At 39.6% G+C, this 23643-nt stretch overlaps 1 protein-coding gene across 3 annotated transcripts in view; it reads left to right on the top strand.

The window, feature by feature from the left end:
* Window positions 1-23643, top strand: part of LOC307011710 (actin filament-associated protein 1-like 2) — a 61329-nt gene that overhangs the window by 14594 nt on the left and 23092 nt on the right. Inside the window, exons 2-3 of one of the 3 annotated variants that reach the window (XM_079637692.1) lie at window positions 8649-8786; window positions 10581-10711. In XM_079637692.1, coding sequence (XP_079493818.1) covers window positions 8649-8786; window positions 10581-10711 — 269 coding nt within the window. Of the gene's footprint in view, window positions 1-8648; window positions 8787-10577; window positions 10712-20731; window positions 20839-23643 lie in introns of those variants that run through there. The other 2 variants (XM_079637691.1, XM_079637693.1) reach the window with 2 other exon arrangements.

Genomic DNA, 23643 nt, shown 5'->3' with positions numbered 1-23643 from the left:
TTAAAAAAGACAGAGCAGTCTTCGTTTGGGGCATATATATTGAGCAGTGTTACTCTTGTGCCACTAATATCTCCCTTTACCAAGACATATCTACCATTTTTATCTTTAACTGTTTCTGTATATGGATTTATTAGAGGATAGCCACGCCCCTTTTTTGCCCCTTTTCAAATGAAGAGCTGAATACCTGATCCACCCATTCTCTTTTAAGCTTTAAATGCTCTTTTTCTGACAGATGGGTTTCTTGGATCATTGCTATAGAGCAATGTAATTGTTTAAGTTGGCTAAATATTTTTTTCCTCTTGATTGGATTACCTAAGCCCTTAACATTATAGCTAATGCAGTTTAGACTATTCATACCAGTTATGCGGACATGTTTGGGGTCTATCCTTACGCCTACTTATATCACTCATTCTTGACGTTTAAACATACCTGATAACAAAGCTCTACCATTAACCTGACTAAAACTCTCAAGGTGACAGTAACAATATAAACACAAAATACAACGTTGTATTTTTTTGTTTTGAGTCTTTTATGTTCAGAGCTTCAGTTATTGTCTGTGTATTTGACCCTTTTTTTGGGCCCAAAACTTTATCTTTATTTTTGTTATTATGATTTTTGGGAAATAAATATCCTTACTTATGAAACTTCCCTTGCGACTCCTCTTGCTTAACTGCTTGGTCCCTGACAACAATGAACTTCCACATACCCAAATGGTTTGCTGTAGGCCAATAGAAAAATAAATAAAAAGTACCTTTAACCTAAGCAAACCATATCTCAGTGTGACCTGGGCAGAGGATGGTGACAGTTCCTCCGTGGGATTCACACAAGGTGTCTTGGCTGCTGTCGTCCAACTCGTGGAGCGGTTGCTGCTCATTGTGCGTACTCACTCACAGTTCAGCTGAGCTCCATCCATTGAGACTAAAAGGAAAAGTTAGTGGTCCTAACGTTATGCGTATCCATTAGGGCTGTCACTTTTTACTCGATATACTGAATATGCATTTAAACATGACGTGAAATATCCGTAATCGAACTACAAATAAACTATCCGGTTTTTAAAGTGCCATGTGTAGCACATTTTTTATAGTCTAATCAGTAATAGATCTCTAATCTCTAATAGTCTGATTAGACCGTTTTTTTTTTTTTTTTTTTTTTAAACATGTTATTTTTAAAGCGTGTTACAGGCTGTATGTTATGGTCAGATATGACGGCGCGCTGCAACACGCATCACCGCAGATGATCTATTCATCAAGCGTCAAGCCAACGTGCAAACTATCGCAAGGCGCTTTAATACACAATAATAATAATCTTCATTAAAAGTTATTTGAATATATTCGAATACATAGCTTGGTATTTGATATCCGTTCGAATTAGATTTTTCTCAAAAGTGACAGCCCTAGTATCCATACAAAAAGGACTAAGTCTCTGCATTCGCGTCACTCTCTTATTCGAAGACCGCAGTAAGATCCGCAGAAGGCAACGCTCCCGCTGCACCTTCCTCCCGCCTCTCCCCCACAACATCCCACCTGTAGCAGGACATCTCTCCCTCCATCTGTGCCCTTTGGATGTATATTGTATTTCGCCTGGACTGGAAGAGCCTCTGTGAGCGTGGGGTAGGACTGTTCCCCAGTTTCCATGGTCATTTTCAGTTGCGCTGGATAAAGGCACTTGGCTTTAATGTTCTTCTCCTTTAGTTGTTTGATGACATTTCACACTTGTGTTCTCTTCCTCTGCAATTCCGGAGAGTAATCGTGGTCGAAGTATATTTGCTCCTTGTATATTAGCTTTTGGCTCCATGCTTGTCGAAGGATCTTGTCATTGACTGAGTAATCCACAAATCTGACGACTAAAGACCTGGGTTTAGCATTGGGGTCTTTCGGTATGGAAGCTGTAGAGCGGTGTGCTCTTTCTATTTACATATTCACGTCCGGCATTGGTTTAAGAACAGCTTGAATCTGCTTCTTGACAAATGTCTCCACATTTTTCCCCTCGCTGCCCTCAGCCACTCGATAGATCCTCAGATTGTTATGTCTTGTTCTGTTCTGCAAATCTTCAAATCTAGCTGTTAGCTCTCTCGGCGTAGCAGATAGCGTATAGCTATCCCATATCTCCTGCCGTCGTTTTCAGCAGCACTTATACGGTCTTGCCTCCATGGTTCTTTTCTCTAGCTTTGTCATTTCACTTTTCAGTTCTTCCATTGATGTCTCCAGCTTCTTGAGGGATATTTTTGTCGGAGTATGTCCTTCCTGGTTTTCTGACCTTAACTTTTCTAGCTCGGCTAGTATTTTGGATTCTGGGCTATCGCTGTCGTTGCTAGCATGTTGATTTGATTTCAAATGATCATTCTTCTCTTTTGACGCATCTTGTTTATTTGCAGGTCTGTTTCTTGAAGATGTTGCCATTGTCAATTTGTGATGTATTTTGTAAGGTTATTTAGTATTTGGTTGGACCGAGCTCAACTTCAAGGTTGCTGCTTACAGCATTGCGTCACCGGAAGTCAGGCTCTATCTCTTCTTTCACTAGGAGAACTGCAATCTCTTCCCGAAGGACAGCAACGTTCTCTCCTCTCCTATAAAGAATGCCACTGTATCTGGGCGGGCGCCTGAAGAACTGAATTTGATAGCCAAACCAGATTGTTCTGAATACCTGAGGTGAGTAGCTTGCGGTGAGTAGCAGCAGAGATTGCCAAGTCGTGAGGTTATGCATCCCTTAGGATTTGTGGCGAATGGTATGTCAAAGCACCGACCTTGCTCCCAGGGCCTGCTATTAAGGCTGTTGGTGAGGTTCGAGGAGGGTGCGCCTCTTTGATGCTCATTACACTTACCTGTCTCTTTGCGTAGACCTGTTGGGACATCCTCTGTGAGCAAGATTGGGAGAGCTTGTGCCTCTGGGTGCCTTCTGTAGCAGAGACAGTGAAAGCTGGTGACACCCGGACTCTGGATCACTGGACTCTGAACCTTTGGGATCATTGGACTTGAGACTACTGGACATAGGACCACTAGAACCACTGTAAATAGGGCCTCTGGGACCCCCGGAGTCAGGGCCACTGAGACCACTGGTCTTGCAACCTCTAGACTTGGGATCTCTCAGACAGCCATACCTTGGGAGGCCTTTGTGGGAAGCTGGAGCATACCTGGTTGCTTCGGAGAGTGCTGCTTTGTGATTGGGGGAGCTGAAGGGCTCCACTTCTGAAGAGCTCTCATTTTCTCAAGGTGCTACATGTGCTCCACTAATTCCCCATAGTTCCATTGGTGGAAATTGCACAGCTCCGACGAGGGAATTTGGGTTTTAAGGCCTCTTTAGAAGAAACCCTTCTTCCTAGTTTCACCATTGCACAGCTTTAATGCTTTGTCATGGAGCACCTGAGCATAAGCCCTGATGGAAAGGTCCCCCTGCCCCGGGAACAAGAGAGTTTGCAGATTGGGTTTTGGTTGGTGAGGTGGTTCCTCGTGGAGCTGGGCGGAGGAGATTCAATTCAATGTGCTGTTCGCTAGATTCAATTCTGGCTGCTTCGTTCTGTCAAGTGTGAAGAACAGAACCCAAGTGCAGAAAAAAAGCTGTAGTAGAGTATTTAAGAGGTTTTAATATATTTAAATAGTTTGAAGGATCTATTTAACTCCTCACTTTTTAACCATGCTTGCCCCAATGGGGTTCCATAAGGCCTCATCTTGGGACCAATTTTATTGTTTTTTCTATCTATCTATCTATCTATCTATCTATCTATCTATCTATCTATCTATCTATCTATCTATCTATCTATCTATCTATCTATCTATCTATCTATGTTCACCAATAATTGTCATGTGGTGCAACCAACGTAGAGAAAAAATAGGAAATTATATCATAGGGAGGACCCCAGCAGACTCTCATGACTGTGTCAAGGTCAATTAGTCTCTGTAAAATAAATTAAGATGTGTAAAGAAAATATGCATTATCTTTTACTTGATGTTTACTCCTAATTAACATTTCATGACAATTAAATTTAAACTTTTGTTGAGATTTAAAAAAAAAAATATATATATATATTTTATCTTGCACACTCGTTTTTGTTATTGACCCATTCACACAATGAAAATGCCAATCCTGTACAGTTTTCCCTCAAATCTGTGCAATAAAAGCAAGTCAACAGATTCCATCTAAGCTTGCAAATCATTGGTTGTAGATAGAGCTCTCTTTTAGAAAATTAAGTGAGTTGTGGTGGGATTTACTGCATTCTCATAGCTTTTTTTTATGTTCTTGAAATGTTTGTTTTTAATAAGGCTGCTAAGGCATTGGTAGATGTCTACTAGTACTCGCCCATGACCCTGTATAAACCCATGGGAATTAAGATTTATTCCCTGGAGATGTAGCCACAGCTGGAGATCTAAACCACAACTGCACCCTGCAGACATGGGATTGAGTTCTTCTGAATAGACACAATCAAGATGCTCAACTCTGGTATCCTATTTGGGAAAACAGACAGTGCTAACTGAGAGCAGTGGTTTGCATAGATTGACTGTAAGTTCAGTTTCAAGCTCAGGAGTTTGTAAAATTATTGGAGTGCATTTTGGTCTTATTTGAGTTTAAATTGACCAACCTTGATCTAAAAAGGATTTTATTCACATAAGCTTAGTATTTTTTTGTATGTCATTGATTGTCAAAGCTGACGATTTTCCATTGACTGCAGGTTTCAGTGAGATTTGATTGTAAAGAAGACTCAAGGGACATTCTTTGAAACTGCACCTCTTGGATCCGGTGATCCTTTCTCTGGCAAATGATTAAAGCTCTGCCTCAGATAAAACAACGTTTACACTTTTCTTCTCTGTCGTGTAAATAACACAAGTGCTGGAGAGCACTTGCTTACCAAGTCACAATTCTTCTAGTGTAATATTTAATGCGCAATTGAGAAAGAGTTATTAGACTTCTTGTTATACTAGAGGAGAAAAAATATCAAGATTAGAGAATAAAGAATTAACTTAGAGAAGGCTGTAAATGTGTGTTCAGCTTGCCTTAACCTCAGCGGACACAAGGCACATGGTGTGGGGGGCCCGCGGAAACACTCCGGAGCACGGTTTCCACTTGCTTTAATATCAGACGATTAACCTGCTACCTTAGCATAACATTAACTGATTAGTTTGTTAGCTTAGCCAAAAACATACTAGACAATTAGCCTGGTATAGAGAATGTGAACCTACGTCACGCTGCGTTGCATTTCAGAGAGAGAGAGCAGCTTGATATTTGTTTACATTTTGCGATACGGCGCAGTTTCTTGGGAATAAATGGAGAAGGAGGAAGCGAAAGGAAAGTGACTATCAAGAGAGAAGAAAAAACAACGCCATGCAGCGCTATTTAGAGAAACTGCTTGTCAATAAACTGACAGATGGGACGACAAAAAAAGCAACACATTTTAGCGCCAGATCGCCTTTTATTTAACACAAACAAACTAAATGAAAAGTCTGCTAGTCAAAGTTGTTTAATTTGTTATATATATATCTGACTGTACCACAAAATGTTTCAAAAAGTAACTTTTTTTCAATGACGTACGACTCGCATTGACAGAATGTATGATCTGTCCGCTTACGCGGCAGGTACAAATGCACGTATCAGATTCATATCAGATTTATTTCCACATACTAATGATGCCAGAAACCTCAAGTATGACTGAGCTGACGACTTTTACTGGTTTTAAGTCTTGCACCCAGCCGCAGCAGACTTGTTTATAGGCTTCTAATGACTGAAAGCTTCTGAACTCTTGCATCTTGGCACTGATACCAAAAACCAGGTAACGTTAATTGACTATGTCAGGGTGTGTGAAAGGTGGTAGTGCTTCTGGGTCTTTCGTCCATTCTGTAGCTGGCAGGTCGTACGGGTCCATGTTGTTGATGTCAAGCAGTTTCTCTAAATAGCGCTGCCTGGCGTTGTTTTTTCTTCTCTCTTGATAGAGCCACTTTCCATTCGCTTCCTCCTTCTCCATTTATTCCCAAGAAACTGCGCCGTATCGCAAAATGCAAACAAATATCAAGCTGCTCTCTCTCTCTGCCGCTATTTCTCTCGGTCTCACTGTTGAAGAAACCATGGCAACGGATAGCGTATCCTGCAAAGATGGCGGCGCCTTCCCGAAATGCAACGCAGAGTAAAACGCGTGACGTCACATTCACATTCTCTATTGGATCATAATTTTAATGTAGCAGCCTTTGCTACAAAAGGATTATCTGATTATCTCAGGATACTCACAATAATGTGATGCTTTTAAAAAAAAATGTCATCAAACTTTTTCCTAGAAGAAAACTAAATTTTTAATGTGATAAGTTTGCGGTATCAAACTAGATTGATTGACTGAAAACTTATATTTTAAAACGAGTAGTGAAATAACACTACCCATGTGTTTCAAAGGCTTTACGTACTAGGTCTTTATGGGGTTCCCTACAGAGAGCTTGTCAAAGGACCATTCAGCTCTATCACAACAGCTGGCCTGTGTTGAGGTTTTTCACCAGAGATCAAATTGCTACATTGTGTGTCCGGACTAGCAATATCTGACCTTACGATTTAATGTTCTTTTGATACACTTAAAATTTTTTTTTTTTTAATTAAATAAAAAAGAAATGCACTTTAGCATACATTAAAAAGAGTATATGGCAATAATATACTTTAGAGTGCTTTTCTGACCCACTTAATTAGGACTTAAGTACATATTCATATGTTATTTCATTATTACTTATATTGTCTTTGAAATATGGTTAAAATGTACTGCTATATGTACTGCCAAGCATTTATGGTTAAATAAAATATACTTTAATGTAAGTTCTATTGAAAATGTAATGTCATGTATTTAAATATTTTGGTAACACTTTACTTGAGGGGGTGTGCAAGACTCACATGACACCTTCATAATCATGACATGACACGTCATGAATATGAAAGAGATTTTATGCATGTTTATGACAACTGTCATTATGTGTAATTCGCTCAATTATGACATTTTATTGCAAATATGACATTGTTTGAGATGCCTTTGTTATGACAACTTGACAAAAACCAATACATCATGTGTCATGTCATGATTATGAAGGTGTCATGTCTTATGCACACCCCTTCAAGTAAAGTGTTACCAAATCAAGTACTTTACAGATGCTTTTAATGTTAGTCAACACATCAAAATAAGATCGACACATGAAAACACTTCTATAAGTCTACTACTTCAAATAAGTCTACTATAACACAACTTAAGCTTATTAAAACAATATTATTCAAACTTTTAGATTGACATTACAAGGTTCACTTTTTAAGTGTACTTTAGTGTGTTAAGAAACAGTCATGAAAGTGTAACTTTAAGTACACTTAAGTGGCATTTTGTTTTATTAATATTATATTATCTGCCATTATATATATTTTTTTAAATATTTGAAGTACGCTACAAATGCACATTCAATACTATTAAGCATACTTCTTTTTCACAAGAGAGAAAGATGGTTGAACAGGGGTATGCAGCTAGGTTTTTATATTTTCTGAAGAAAATATGAGTGACACTTACCTGTGCAAAAGGTTGTTTTTTAACATGTTGCTATGTGGTTGCTAGGTGGTTCATGGTCCCTATTTCATAGTTCAGATTAAGTTATGTTCTGAAGTGTAATACTTTAAAATATGTGTGAGAAAGAGTGAGAGAGGATTGACTGCTGCACAAAGGCCCACTGATGTCTCTGTGTAATATACACAGTGTGTGGAGTCCCTGTATGTTTACTGTGGTGAGGGCTTGAACAGTGGCCTGTTTGTCTGTAGCCAACATAATAAGGATAAGACAGAGAGCAGGCTTCACTTTAAACCATTATAAAACAGGTAAAGGCCTCATTTCCTTCTCAAATCACCAAATATCACAGCATGATTTCACAATTTCAGCTATTCAGGATGGGAGAAATGTGTTTAATTCAATATTAAAATAACTCTTTAGGTCAACAGTAAAGGTAGAACTTCAGTGTTAGGGGCACATGTGCTGATGTTTGTGTGGATATTAGTCTAATGTGATGAATGGGTTCGGCTGCAGGAATACACTCTAACATTGTTTTAAAGTCACTTTAGTAAATCATTCGAAGCAATATAGAACACACTTATTCAGCTTAGAGAGTAAATAAACCAGCAGTTTAGGAGCCCTCCGCTTCGGTCATAAAATCAGCTGTTGAAACAATGATTGAAAATCTGAAAACTCAGTAATGATCATTCTGATAATTCAGCATGACTTGATTTAAATACCTCTCTCCTGAAAAGATTGAACTGTAGTTATAACAGGTTAGTCAGGCAGATAGTTAACTTTTCTTCAAGCCTTCATCATCGGTTTCTGCTAACTGAATTTCAAAAGTCTTTTATGTATAGATTTGATTGTTTTACCTTGGTCCCAAGGTACAGACTTTCAATCTAAAACAAAGAAAAATCCATCATATATCCATCAAATATTACTACAATTTAGAAATCATCACATTGCATAGTTAAACATCAAATAATCATAAACAGTGTCAGTCTCAGAGCCTTAGACTTCGATGTATGAAGACAAAGAAAAATCAAGGATTTTTATACAGAGTAATTTCCAATCAAGCTGTTATTCTTTGAATTCTGAAAAATGTGAAAAATCATTTAATTGTGTTTATTGATGATGCATATGTATGTTTTCTTTGATTTTGTAGTGCTGGCTCGGCTGGTTTCGGACCTGCAGGCGTTCTTGCTGGTTCTGGACAGTGAGAATCTCAGTTATATTGCTCAGGCCCAGAAAAAATCCATCTCAGAGCTGCTATATAAACTACAGGACAATAAGGACACACCAGGTAAACACTTGGTTATATGAAGTAAATGTGTGACTGTATATAATATACACTGCTGTTCCAATGTTTGAAGTAGGAAAGATTTTTTTAATGTTTTTGAAAGAAGACCCTTATGGTCCTTGCACACTGAGTCCGAAATTCTCTCATAATTTTTTTTTAAATAAATCAGATCAGGTTTGATTTTCTGCGTTTTTTGCATCCGTAGCAAGCATTTTGAGAGGCGTTTTGACAATTCAGAGCCACCGAATGACGAATATGAAAACATGCATACGAAAATTTCGGACTTGGTGTGCAAGGACCTTTACGCTCACACCAAGGCTGTATTAATTTGATCAAAAATACAGTAAAACTGGTAATGTCGCAGAAGGAGATGAACTCAAATGCTGGGTTTATTTACAAAACAAAAACTCATCTATTAACTAAACCAAAAGAAACAAAATAATCCAGGAAGCAAGGAGGTCTGTACGTCCATGTAGCAAAACATTGACAGTAGCAGACTGATTAAATTCCAACGTACAAAGAGTGCTCTTTTGTTAAAGTCCCCCGTAGTCAATCATCTTATCCCTTAAAACTCCTCTTTGATCATCAAAATTACATATTTAAACTTTTTTTCCTGTGAAAAAAAATATTCATGCCTTAAAATAGCTTGAATGTAACTCCACACCCTTGCTTAATTTAGTATATGCGGACCCACAAATATGGAAATACTGGTTTAATTCATATGTTTGAACCAGAAATTGTTTCAGAAGAAGTGAAAGAGTGAATTAAACAGTCTCGCCTACAAGTCGATGTATCATGGTAATGCGTTTTATATATCGCTCTCTACAACGCCGGACACATAACTGTAAATAATATGATAAGCCTTTTGCTTGACTATGTTATCAAACAGCTAATAATGTGTTTGCTAATGTTAAACAAACCATGTTACCATTCGCCATCTCAGAGTCAGACAGCTGCCTAAAAATCAGCATCCTTAACGCTTATAGAAAGGCATATAGTTCATCATAAAATCATACTATACATCATATACATAATTCACCCGCTATATAGCTAAATGTACACAATTTTTCTTATCAACAGAAAAATAAACCGGGATAATCTGGCTTCTCTTGATACTCCCTGCTTCGTAGCATAGTTCATGAAATGCTAAAGCCGGGCACGTTGACGGGATTGGTTGCAATGCAGTTTGTGACGTAAGGAATACTGGCGATTTCAAACCACGTTTTTGAGAGGGGGTTTTTTTCACTGCAGTTTTAAGGAGAAAACACTCAGCAATGGTGTTGACTTGTGACTTTGCTCATGGTTTGTCTTAAAGTATATTAAAAACACCACATAGACATAAACAATATTAAAAGCTTGATTTTCACCACAGAATTCTTTAAACGTCCAATATGTACGCTATCACTGCAGCACAGCTCCAATAAAGCTGTCATGTTTTATACAGTTTTTTCCATATCTGTCTGGAAACACTGCAGATCCACCTGCAGCTGTAGTGATTGACTAAACTTTACCCATTTTGCAGGATAAAGTGAGTCATGGAAGGTCATGGTAAGATTGGGGGGACAGTGTTCAATTCAAAGACCGCTACTCTCATATAACCAATATAAAAAGGTCATTTTTACCACCATATCTTAAGACTTTTATATGTAAATGACTTCTGTTATGGATGTCTAACTTCTTCATACTTCAGTTTATAGCTCCACTTTGGGTTTTTGGTTCTTACAGTTTAATGAATGTTTATATAATATAATATAATAAATTACAATTTTATGTGTTTATTTGTTTTATGTTTAGCAGAGGATGCAGAGTACATGATTATGAACTGTCCCTCTGGAGGCCACAGTGATTTCAGGGAAAGCACCACCACTGAGGCTCATTTGACAGAGGAACCCATTTCAGTCACCTCTACTGAACGACTGCAGCAAGGGGTGAGTCCAGCCCTCATGACTCCATGATTTGATATAACACTGAAAGATTTATTGACATGGTATGAGCTCTAAATAGAATGTTACAGCTTTAAGTTCTTGCTCATCAAAGAAAGATTTTGGTTTGTATGAAAGCCAATATTACTTACGAGCAAATATTATTTGACTTGGTATGGACCCTGTTTACTTATTCTTTCCTCAGTCTCTTATCGTGCACCATTTATCTGTTCATACACAGTTTTCCAAATAAAAAAATGTCTTTCTAATCTTTCATCACAATGTAATAACTGTAAATCACGTCACTAGCCTTTATTTATTTTTCAGCCAGCTCCTCCTACTCAAATCACATAGAAACCACAGCTAGCCACTGCGAGTTTATTTCGCATTCTTTCTTTTTTTTCAGTTTTAGTACTTCAACTTATTTTAAGTTTAAGCGTTTCATCTAATATTAAAAAAAAGAAATCAGCTTTATTTTAATGAGGAGTTATTTAAACACATGATTTGAATAATTTAAAGAGTTACTAATTAAAAAAAATTAAGGAAAATTTGTTATTATGAAAGCATAATTTTATTCAACAGTTTAGTTATTTTCTATGGGTGCTTCTCAATCGGAAGGCTGTGTCCTAGACAGGCTGCATATCAAGGCTGTCAAGTCATCAAGTGACGTCTAAGCACATCTCAATTTCAAGTATCCTTGGAATGCAGCCTTCGTTTCGCGTCCTTCATTTGGCTTATTTTGAAGAATGCATCACACATATCCTTTGCGCCCTCTAGTCACCCACAAGCCTTTGAGCACATTCAAATTTTACCAAAAAAAATTTTGTAGCAGAAAATGAATCTGTACTGAATCTGTCCAATTTAATTATTTAATAATAATTTTTAAAAAATCAGAGTGTGTGAAGCAAGCTTTAAATGTAGTGGAGCTAATGAAGGTGATTGATGGCAGGTGTGGATGATTGAGGAGAGTGTGCAGGTGGGAGCCAGGAAGGATCATGGGAAATGTAGTGCAGAAGTGACTTGTCTGGTTACTGAAGAATGTGACAGTACTCCCCCCTTCCCAGAATGCGTGACCTTATAGCTTGATGAGGTGAAGCTGGAGGCATAGGAGGAGGCCGTGGATATGGTGCAGGGATGCTAAGAGGAGTAAGCGAAGGGATGGTGATCGCAGCTGGCGGAGGAATGATGACAGCCTGATAATGAGACCCTGGCGGCGATGATGATAGTTGTCTGGCACAGACCCAGATCGGACTGATTAAGACGGAGAGCCGATGGAGAAGATAGACGTCGCTGGCACAAGAGGCCTAGGCGATGCCAAGGCGACAATCGTCTGAGGAGCCAGACTGCCCAAGGACTGAGGCGATACCAGTGTGATGGAGGACCAGGGGGAAGGAGGAGCCTGCTGCAGCCACAGGGGTGGAGGAACGCAGCGTAGCGGAAGATCCTCAAGTCTGTGGCAGAGGTGAACCCGGGGGAGTCAAAAGGCCTAGGGTGTCTGGTGGAGCCGAAGGTGGGAGGAGCCAAAATGGAGCCGACAGGTCGATGGGCCGAGACTCTGAGGCCGAAATCGGAGCCACTGGATCTATCAGCTCAGGTGCTGATGGTGGTTGCAGGACCTGAAGCTCGACCGGAGTGCTTGGCATTGCAGGAGATGATGAAGGGCTGACAACAACCAGCAGAGGTGGGGCTGGAGGACTGGCTGAGCAGGGGACAGATGAAGGCTAGGGAGGGTCGAAGGTAAAAATACATTGTCCATGCTGGTGTCTGTGCTGTCTAGAAACAGGTGTCTGTGCTGTCATGTACTAGTAGTAAGGAGATATGATCCCACATGATATGCGCACAACGTAGGAGATCCAAAGAAATGCTTTATTTAACAATACTAACACTATTTTCAGCATTTAATAGCATATTTTCAGACAGATATCAGCGTCACACGCGAGTCCTGCGGATATGAAGGAATATGGACATTTATTCTACCGAACTACCCGCAAGTGCTGAATTACTACTCACACAGGTCAGTTTATTTGACTAATTAAACTTGTGAGGTAACGCAGCGCTGTTTCACTTGGTCTAACGTTACACTATCATACTAAACTGCATTTGAGTGGCTGTATGTGACTAGCAGTAAGCTAGATCAACATTAGAATAAGATACTGATCGTATTCTAACATTTCATCGCATTTCACCTGTCTAATGCAAATACATGCAAGAGAGGTGTCTCTGTCAAGTTGAAGTTAGTCACGGACGTGGAGCTCTAGGAATTTCGAAAACGGCAAGCTGATATTGACCCTCGTTTTATTTCTCCTTTTGTCCCAAAGTCTGCTGGCCATGGTCCATAATGTTTGAACGAAACAACAACAGCGTGAGCGTGCCGCTAGACGAAACACAGTTGTCCACGTATGTCGCCATGGTTACTATGGCAGTACAAGCGGAAACCAGGGAGAACGTGGATATTACATAATTAACAGGCGACAATGACCAGGGATGAGCCATTATTTAAAATTGAAATTTCTCTGAAATTAAAAATATTGTAAGTACACAACTGCTGGAAATATATCACACTGTGCAAGTGATTTTTGGAATATCTTATTACAAAAATCTTACATATTGTACCTTTAACTCAAACAATACCGAACAAGGAACTGACAGAACTTAGGATTTAAATACACTGGGAAAGGTAATTAACAGAATTAGAAACAGATGTAAAACTAATAAGTAACTAGGGAAACTAACAGGCAAACACAATTTAGGCAAACAGTAAGAGGGAACAGAATGAAAACAAAACCAAAACAGACCAAGACCGTTACAAATGTGATTCAGATTTACAAGAAATCAAAAATAACATTCCAGTGCTTCCCCTGAGTGATTCATGGTTAAAAACCAACGATAGCAGTACTTGCTTCAAGGACAGAATCCACCTACAAATTATGAGTGAAATTAATTTGAATTTGTTGTTAGAGGGGGGGATTGTGTTGTGTGCAAACTTTATTTTATTTTATTTTAACTTTATTACAAATTGCAGCATCATACATAGTTTTAAAAAATTAAGAATTGAGTTAATTAGTACTGTCGCAACCAGCATCTACAGCTTTTACCTCAATGGATAATTTTTCCACTTTGAACTGTAATTTTTTTGTTTGTTACTTTAGCCAATATGACAGTGGTCTTGGACTTTGACTGGTCATGTGATCTGAACATATCACCCACAATGTTGAAAACAAATATGCTGATTGATATTTTTGTGGAAATGGTCGATTTTTTTTTACAGAATTCTTTCAAAAGAACAGATTTTATTTGAAATGTAAATCTTTAGTAACATTATAAATGTATTTACTGTCACTTTTGAAGTATTTTTAGAGCATGGTAAAAATGAATGGGGCCTGGGACTAAATTGTAATGCTTTTCCTCTGGCCCAATAAGTACCCTGTACTTTTGAGGTCCTTAGTGGTCCCTTCCTGTGATGAGGCCCGGGGCAATGTTCCCAACTGTTATGTGTGGTGTGCCTCAATATGTTTGACATAGACATACAGTATGTAAGGGATATATAGATGTAAATACCCTAAAAACATAAAGTTGTGTGTATGTGCCGTGATGTGTATTTTAGAGTACACTAGTGTTTGATGGTGTTGTAATGTATACTCCAGGGCCCATTACTGTGTGTACTTGCACTGTGATGTGTATTTTAAGAGACACTAGCTCTATGGCCATAATAACAGGGCAGATGGGCAGGCTGCACACTAGTGGTTACGAGGCCCAGAGCTTCGGGGTTGGACCAAAGCTTGTGTTGTGGCCACCTGATGAGTATCTCCCAGCTTCAGCGTAGCCTCACTGTGGTCTTGCACCTTCATCTCACCCAAGGGTTGTGCAGGGCATGAGGTCAGAGGTCAAATCTTGCCTCGTAACTGAGGTCTTTCAAGTGGGCAATCGCATATAAACAACAGGGACGGGAAGTACTAAAAGAGAAGAGCAGAGCTGGAAGAAGAACCGCTATGAAAACTCACTCATGGCTGTTAAGAAGATAGAGCAGTTAAGGTGTGTCACATTAGCAAAATTTCTGTGACATTTTAAGAGTAATATCCAGTTGTCTATTGTTGATAGTGTAGCAATGCATGAAGCACAACTCACACTGAAGTAATATTTAACCCAAGCAGCTTTCTTTTGTTCAAAGCAGAACATTTGTGTGACCAACAGTGAAATCTGTGTGCGGAAATCTTTTGCCCTCACGTGAAATTCCCCATTGCTTAGATTCCTATAGAAATGTAAGTAGTGTTAGATGTTATTTATACCAGTGTATCATTGATATACTATTATAGTTGTTGTTAATATTATGAATTAGATTTTATTTATTTATTTATTTAGAAATATTGCCTTGCAACTAGCTGAAATAAAAACAAGTTTTTGTCCATTTAACATATTTTGCTTTAAGTAATGAAAATGTTTATTTTTTATTTTTATGGTTTTAGTTAGATTTAGTTTAGATAATAACCCTGATTTATACAGATACTATTTGGACCTCAGTGTATTTTTGTACATTATAAAACACTATGCAATTATAACATATGCAGTGTATGTTTATTAAAATAACAAATGGATGCCCCCTTATTTGGACATTACCAGTCCACTGTCCCTAAAAGTTAGTGTTAGGGTTAGACACTTAAAGAGTATTGTAAAACGCTTCATATATATATGAGCATTTTAGGGATTCCCATCATGGGATTATTATATGGATTTAGTTTTAATTAAAGGGGCTTTCACATTGGCACATTTGCTACAGTCTGATTCTGAGTGCGATTGTTCCCTGGTGCGTTTGTTGTCATCCTACGTCACCACATACATGCACAGTCCATAATACAAACCCAAATCCAGAAAAGTTGGGACATTTTGTAAAATGCAGAATCTGTGATTTGTTAATTATCTTTAACCTTTATTTAAATGACAAAAGTACAAAGAAAAGGTTTTCAAAGTTTTCACTGACCAACTTTTTGATTTTGATGGCTGCAACACACTCCAAAAAAGTTGAGACAGAGGCAAAATAAGAGTGAAAAGCTTATAGAATATCCAAGTGAAACTCTTTTGAAACAGTCCACAATAAGTAGGTAAACTGGTAATAGGTGAGGGTATCATGATGGAGTGTAAAAGGAGCATCTCAGTCAAAGATGGGTTATGGCTCATCACTTTCTGCCAAATACCGTAAGAGAATTGCAAAGAATTTAGGTATTTCACTGTCTACCATTCATAATATTGTGAAAAGATTCAGGGAATCCAGAGAAATATCATTACATGTACTGTAGGGCAAGGCAGGAACTCTGTTGAATGTGAACTACCTTTGAGCCTTCAGATGGCATTGCATGAGAAACCGTCATGCTACTCTGTTAAATATAGCCAGATGTGCTCATGAGTACTTTGGAAAAACTTTTTCACTTAACACAGTCTGACAGTGCATCAAAAAATGACACTTGAATCTCTCTTACGCAAGGAGAAATCTATACATCAGTTCTATGCAGAGATGCCGGCGAGTTCTCTCGGCTCTAGAATGACAGTCATACAACAACAACAACCAATCATTGTACGTAATTGCACTATTTCTACATCATTGCACATCCGCAGTCCATTCCAGTTTTGGTTTTCAATCCGTTCAAGGGTTTGCATGTTCTCTCGATCGGATTAGAAAAGGAATAAACCACCCCTTTCAATTTCATTCAGGTCGAGCTCAATGGGATCGATCAAGGTGTTTACATGAGGGCTATTCAGTCCGATTGAGTCGTCAATCCGATTACTAACGGATTATTTGGTTGCATGTAAACATAGCCATTGATGTGGAGGTGTATATTGGGATTGTACAGAGACATTTAAAGCTACAATATGTAGCTGACAGAGAAAGCCAGGGCTGGGTCTGCCTCCTCCGGGGCAGCGCTTGCAGGCTCACCACCTGGTCCCACCTTTTAGGGAGAGGTAGGAGCCTTGGGCACACATCCAGGCCGGGGTCTCAGCTCGTGAGAGTTAGCCGGCCCGAATTCCAGGCACAACTCATTGACCGAAAGCTAGCAAGTCCCTACCCTCTAGTAGAGTACCAGCTCGCTGAGCAGCGGTGGTTCAACGCGAGGTGAAATGCAACAACTCGAGGCAATGGATGCCAATGCAGTCGGAGGTCTCCCAGGCCTCTGTTAAAGCATGCCCTTTGTACATGGCCCCTCAGTCGATGTCGTTCTAGGAGCAGTTGGCCCGAAGAACAGAAGGTCTGATCACGGGCTGAGGGTTTGGCGGCAGGCCGGGGGGATCTGTTGTCACACAGGGCATGCCGCTCTGCCACGGTCACCTCGGGACTCAGCCTAAGCCAGTGCTGAAGCGGTCTTCATATGGAGGAAGCCATGCAGCTGCGTCTGCCATATGCCCCAGGAGCCTCTGAAACATCTTTCAGTGGGACCCTTTCTCACTTCTTTTATGTAGCACCAACCTGACACACTCTCTTCTTGAAGAGGCATGTAGGAGCGAGCCCATCTCCATACTGGAAAAGAGATACTCAGCCCGTGGGCGAGATTGCTCTCTCCCAGTTAACCTGAAGACCCGACTGGCTATGGAGCACTCGAAGGGTAGGACTCTGTACTGATACTTCGAACCCTCAAACGCACACGCAGGATGGCCTGTGGTGCCGAAGGCTAGAGAATCTGAAGTACATGTCTTTCAGGTCGAACGCTGCAGACCAAGCTTGGGGGCGGGGCATTCTGAGATGCCTCTCTGTGTAGTAACTTGGACTGAGGCTTTCGAGAAAGGGCCCGTCTCAAGTGACACAGGGCCAAGATGGTCACGAACCACCTCACACTAGGTACATGAAGAACAAGTTCTTTTTAAAACTGGCCCTCATATCGGCTGCAGGGAGCGGCTATATCGTGTCCTTCGCCAGTAGGACATCAACATGCGTGCACAAGACAGGAGCACTGCTCAACACTAGGTGTGATGAATATCACTGAACTTTCAGGAGCATCTCTGCTCAACACCTAGTGTGATGATTATCACTGAACTTGAGCGGGTGTCGGCGATCATGAATCGCATAGCCGAGTCTGATAGTCACAATCTGGTCCGGACCGGTTGGGAAGCTCTTACGCTTCTACGAACCAGGCCCAGGAGACCACAGACGTACCCGAGGTGGGGCAGCGATCCATGCCCTCGTAAGCTCCTCATGCACTTCAGGAAAGAAAGGCACAGGGGCGGAACAGCCCGGCCCGCCCCGAGAAACCAATCATCCAACCAAGACGGTTCGAGACACGATGGAGGGTTCCACACGAGCCCTACCGCCTTTTTTAGCATAGCTGTCATCTCTGGATCTGGCTTGGGCAACGCTGGTCTCCCAGAGGGAGGCAGCGCAGCCGAGTCGTTATCTCCAGAGCCCAGCTCCCCTTCCGATGCTGCGATAGACATCCTGTCCTCTGGAGGGGCCCCGAATGAAACACCTGGTCGGTCCACTACAGAGGGACCAGCGGGTTCATCGGGGAGCTCCACCAGTTGTGGTGTGAAGGAGGAGTGAGGGATCCATGGGGCTTTGCCGGGCGTATTGTCACTCACTGTGATCCTCAGATCACCCAGCTCGGACGGCACCCCAGCCCTCCTCTGGGAAGGTAACCCAGTGCCGGAGCACACAGGGAATGACCGCAGCATATTGAAACAGTGAAGTACTCACTTCTCGCCCTCTAACCAACCGTAAGAACAAACAAACAGAAATTTTATGCTGTTAAAACAGCAGTTAAGAGCTCAAGAAGCTCGCGATCACCGCTCCACTCGCGCTGTAGAAACACCAACACTGGGAGGTCTTCCCGCAAGAACACTGACACACTTGCTTGCTGTGTAAACAGTACTAAATCTTCAGAGACATCCGATCGGCTCCGAAGCTAAAGGCAACTGGTGCCTGCGTCCACTTCTATGTTTATACCCGCGCTGCGGGGCGGAGCATGTAATCACGCACGTCAATGTTGAGGTTCTATTAGGCGCAGCAGAGTGATCGACACTTGTATCTACTGTATGTGTGTTGTACTGTACTGTATGTCTTCATTTCTGTCGTTTTCAACACTTTCAGGTTCTTTTGAGGAGACAGCTGATTGCGAGCCATTCATTTGCTGCTCAGATTGCACTCATTCTGCACTATTACATTGCACTAACTCTAACTCACATCCAAGGTAAATCATCACCACTGTACATGTATTTTGTTGAATCAATGACATTGTCATCGTCTAAAACACATGCGCATGTAACTTTATTTCCTGAACTAGTGTGAACCCGAGTTCAATTTGCTTCACATTCATGTGAATCGAGCCACAGTTCCACTGCAACCAAGCTCAGACCTCCTCCTAGTCAAGTCAAGTCACCTTCATTTATATAGCGCTTTTTACAATACAGATCGTTTCAAAGCAGCTTTACAGTGATAATAGGAAATTAAAGTAACAGTGATTGTTTTGACTTTATTGCAGCTCTAGAATAAAGTTATTGTCCAGCTAAAGTTAGTTTTGATTGATTCACTTCCTCATAAATATCATTAGTTATTAACTTAGGGGCTACTAACACGACACCGCTCCAACAGAAAACCCTTAATGCGATCTGTCCACTCATTTGCACAAAACAGTGCCTGGTGACTCGAGAACGCAAACCATGCAATAGGTTCCAAGGTACAAGTCTTGAATAATGTATAATACAGACTTTTTTATCGCTTTCGCATAGCCTCATGAACCGGAATTATCCCGACAACGTTTTATCTGTACAGAGGTAAAGGGAAGGAGGCCTTCACAGGGGAGAGACTAGTTGACACTTCAGGACTGCGTTGTCGTCGTGTCCAGGTGCAGGTCCTTCATCAGATCTGGATACGGCCTGGGTCCGGCGGATTGCGGTAAACCTCGGGATAAACAGAGAGACTAATATTAGCGTAGACGCCATCCTTCTTATGATGTAACAAGTACATCAGGGCTTATGGGAAGTGTTCCCGGTTCCTGCTGATCTAAACTATGCAGCCTAACATTGAGTTATAGAAGTCTATAATGTGTTATGTGTTATGCTAGGCCGAAGAGATGTGTTTTTAGTCTAGATTTGAAATGACAGAGTGTGTCTGCTTCCCGGACAATGTTAGGAAGATCCTACAGGTAAGGTTAGGTACCACATTACGCTCACAGGTCCGCATGACAGCTTTTACATTACCAATTTTTCATGCAAACCGTGCCCTGTTTAGAACAAAGCTGCCAGTGTGATTGCAACCTAATTTTGTGTTAATTAATTTTTTTAATAAAAATGAATTAAACAGCTCGTAAACATTCTTTATTCCTAAAATTGAAATAACCCGTTAAACATAAAAGTATAATGCAATAATTTAAGATATTTCCTAAATTTGTTTAGATTGAAGTTTGATTGAAGAAATTATAACAGAAATATATTACTATTATACACTAGAATGTTCTTCTCAAGCTATTGTATGTTTTCTCTTTTTTTCCCCTCCTTTTTTTAATTTCTGAAGAACCATGATGACTATGAAATGTAATTGTATGCTAAATGTAATGCGTAAAGATTCTTTATAATTTCTCACTTTTTATTTCACTGACAAAATAACAGCAGGCAGTTTTGAAATGTCTTCAGGGAGAGCAAATAATGGCAATTTTGTTTTTAGGTGAAATGTTCCTCTAATGACATCACTTTATTCTCTCTACTGTTTTCTTCTAACATCCCAGTGTGGACATTTCTAGATCACAGCAATTAAGTGCAATAGGAAGTTAACCTAATTTCAGAACCCTGAGAAAAATCAAAAGCTTGTTTGAAAAAGATTGAGGGGGGAGGAAGTGAGGGGGACGGACTGTATCTTTAACAGGAAATGTCATGTTTAAATGAGAGGCCCTTCTCGGTGACCCAACTCTGCAGTGTGATTGGCTAGAAGGGAAGAAGAAGGGAGGAAGTGGACTTTGGGAGGATAATTATTGCTGTCTACGTGATAGAGGACAATGATGGAGTGATAGAGAGATGGACCGATAGGACAACCGCTCAGAGGGGAAGGAAGTCAGATGGTGCATGGAGGATCTCCTGGGAGGTGTGGGAGCGATGAGGTCACCAGCCAAGTGTGCGCCAAAACCTTTGGGTTTCCATGCCAACCAGATGGTCTCAGTCCTGTAAGCATGAGCACATCAAGCCCACAGATTAGGCATCTATGGATGATTTCAATGATAAAAAATAATCAAAGGCTTGATTTATCCTTATTTGTGAATCTTTTACAGAGTAGCTCTTAAAGTTAGCTTAAAATCTAGTGTGATCATATTTACTTTTCCTTACCCTTTTGTATTAATACATGTTCCTGGTCTTATAATATAATACAACAAGTAAATATAAATATATAATAAATAAACTGCACAGCCAACTCCAAAATTATTGGCACCATTCATGAAAATGAGCTAAAATTATTAGATTCAAGATTCAACAATCCTTTCATTTTGGGCTTTATATGAAAGGATACGTTGTGTATCTTTACTTGTACAAAGCATTTTTGGAACATAATAGTGTTTTCAGTAGTGACAATTTTTGTCTTGAAAACAGATTTTTACAAATATTGGCACCTCCAATACACGACGAAGATGATGAAAGTCAAAAGTCTTTAATTAATAATCCACATAAAGTAACAAAGATGAAGGTAGGCAAAGCAACAACTGATAAACATTGACTAGACCGGACAACTAAGAACAGAAACATATGAGCTTAAATACAAGAGACAAACAAAGGTAATTAATCACGCACAGCTGAACAGAATGACAAATCAAATGTAACCATAGTAACTAATAACGAAACTGACAGGCAGGGCGAAAGAAAAGAGAAAGCAAACTCAAACTGAACATAATCTGGACAATAGTGTAATGTACAGTATGAAAAATTAATATACATTTAGAAATATGCTAAAGATTACATTTAACAGTGTTATTAAATTATTACAGTGTTATAAAAGATTAACTTCATTAATCTAAATGTAAAAGTACAACTAACTGGGGGAAAAAATGCATAGAAAAACAAAAAGCTTACAGGGAAAAGCATACACTGACTACAACATAAGTTAATAGGTCTTTCTTAGCACTCTTTAGAGGGCCTCCGAGGTACGGGTCATGTGTTAGTCGTGTGTCATTCTTTCAGTAATCCTTACATAAGATGAGTTTGTGTGTGTCTATGTGGGTTAGTAAGAGGTGAGGTGTTTTACAGGCTTAGATTGGTTTCTCTTGTGCTTCATGAGGTAACATAAGCTCAATTTGACAGGGTTAAATTGACCTGCATGGTTTAATGTGTGTTTGCTTGTATGATAACAGTAGAAGCTCTTTTTATTTAATTAAGGGTCCCACTTTATATTAAGTGGCTTTAAGTACTATGTACTTACATTGAAATTACTAATTTGATACAATGGACTTATTGTGTACATACATGTTTTTACATTGTACTTATATTTTTAAAATACCTGCATGTAATTACAGCTGTAATTAATGTATGTAATTACATTTGTAATTACACTGTTGACATGTCCCTTACACCTTAACCCACCCTTAAACTTAACCATACCAGCACACCTGTCCCTAACCTTACCGTATCACACCACAATAGCAGCAAAAGTGTTTTACAATACAACATGAACACAATAAGTACATTGTACTTATTTTTCGATGTAAGTACATAGTACTTAAAGCCACTTAATATAAAGTGGGACCTAATTAAGATATTTAGAGTTGTTCAAATTAAATGAGGTAAACATGGAATGTGCAGTAAATGTTTACAGGCTTAGTGAGTATTCAGGACCTATTCTGCCTCCGCTACCCATCATAAAAGTGCAACAACGGGTTTTTTGTGTGTGTTTTTTTCTACTACAAACATTCGCACATAATCTGCAATGATGGATTTTCAGGGAATAGTGGTTTACTCACTCTTTAAAGTCAAAATTAGTTACGTACTTGGTTCTTAGCGTTGTTGATCCATTTGCTTTTGGCACTTTTTACTTGTTTTCCAATTGAACATCTATATTTCTTACTGGGCCTCTATCTCCTGTTCTCTCACATACACGTGAACACACAAAAACCCCTTTCATCTTTCATTCACAGATATGTATCTGATCCCCAGAGCTGTACACGCTGTGCTCTCAAACTCCCAAGAACGCGAGGGGGTAAACAGAAAGAATGAAAATATGCAAGAGATAAAACAGAAGAAACACTTGTAATTAACATTCTGAAATTCTTGAGTCACACATCCACATTCCAACATACAGACACAAAAATGAAGATGGGATATAAAAGGGTAAATGAACCCACTTGCTTCAAGTCAGTCCGGTTTAGTTTTGTTGATGTTAATTTTCTGTAGGTTACAAACGATACAAGCCATTTTAAAATTGTGTTTTAAAAATGCTTATATTGTAAGTACACTTCATTTTTCTTTTTTGTTATTTTCTTAATTCACATCCTAGGAAAACTCTTATTGAATCTTGAAAAATATAAAGTAAAGGCACATGGGAATTACGTCAACTTGAAGAGTACAGAACTTAAGACCTTACAAATTCTGCTGTCTACTTTTGCCTTTTTGTTTTCAACTTCCAGAAGGCTTTGTTTCAGTGCCACTGATTTGCCCTCACTGTCCGGCTACAAATTACTGACCCCATTGCAGACCACAGCCATTGTCCTTCAGCTGCACTCCTCTAGAACAGTCTGCACCATGCTCTCATAAAAACTGTGGACTGACTGACCCTTAGTACAACTAAAAACGTAGTCTCTCTCTCTTTCTCTTCCTTTAAATGCAGAGCTGTACTTAAATTCTGGGATTTAAGCTCCATATGTTTCAGCTCAATTTTGTTTTTCTCTCTGGAAACCTCAGATACAGTGCCTCTCATGTGCACATTCAGGTGATCACTCTGGCCAGCTGTGTTGTTGTCATTTATAGCTTTGTGGTTGCCGTGAGCA

The sequence above is a fragment of the Phoxinus phoxinus genome (assembly GCF_949152265.1).
Source record: "Phoxinus phoxinus genome assembly, chromosome: 15".
Taxonomy (NCBI): Eukaryota; Metazoa; Chordata; class Actinopteri; order Cypriniformes; family Leuciscidae; genus Phoxinus; species Phoxinus phoxinus.
Note: the sequence above shows the minus strand (reverse complement) of the source record. Positions and strands in the feature narration are given on the sequence as shown.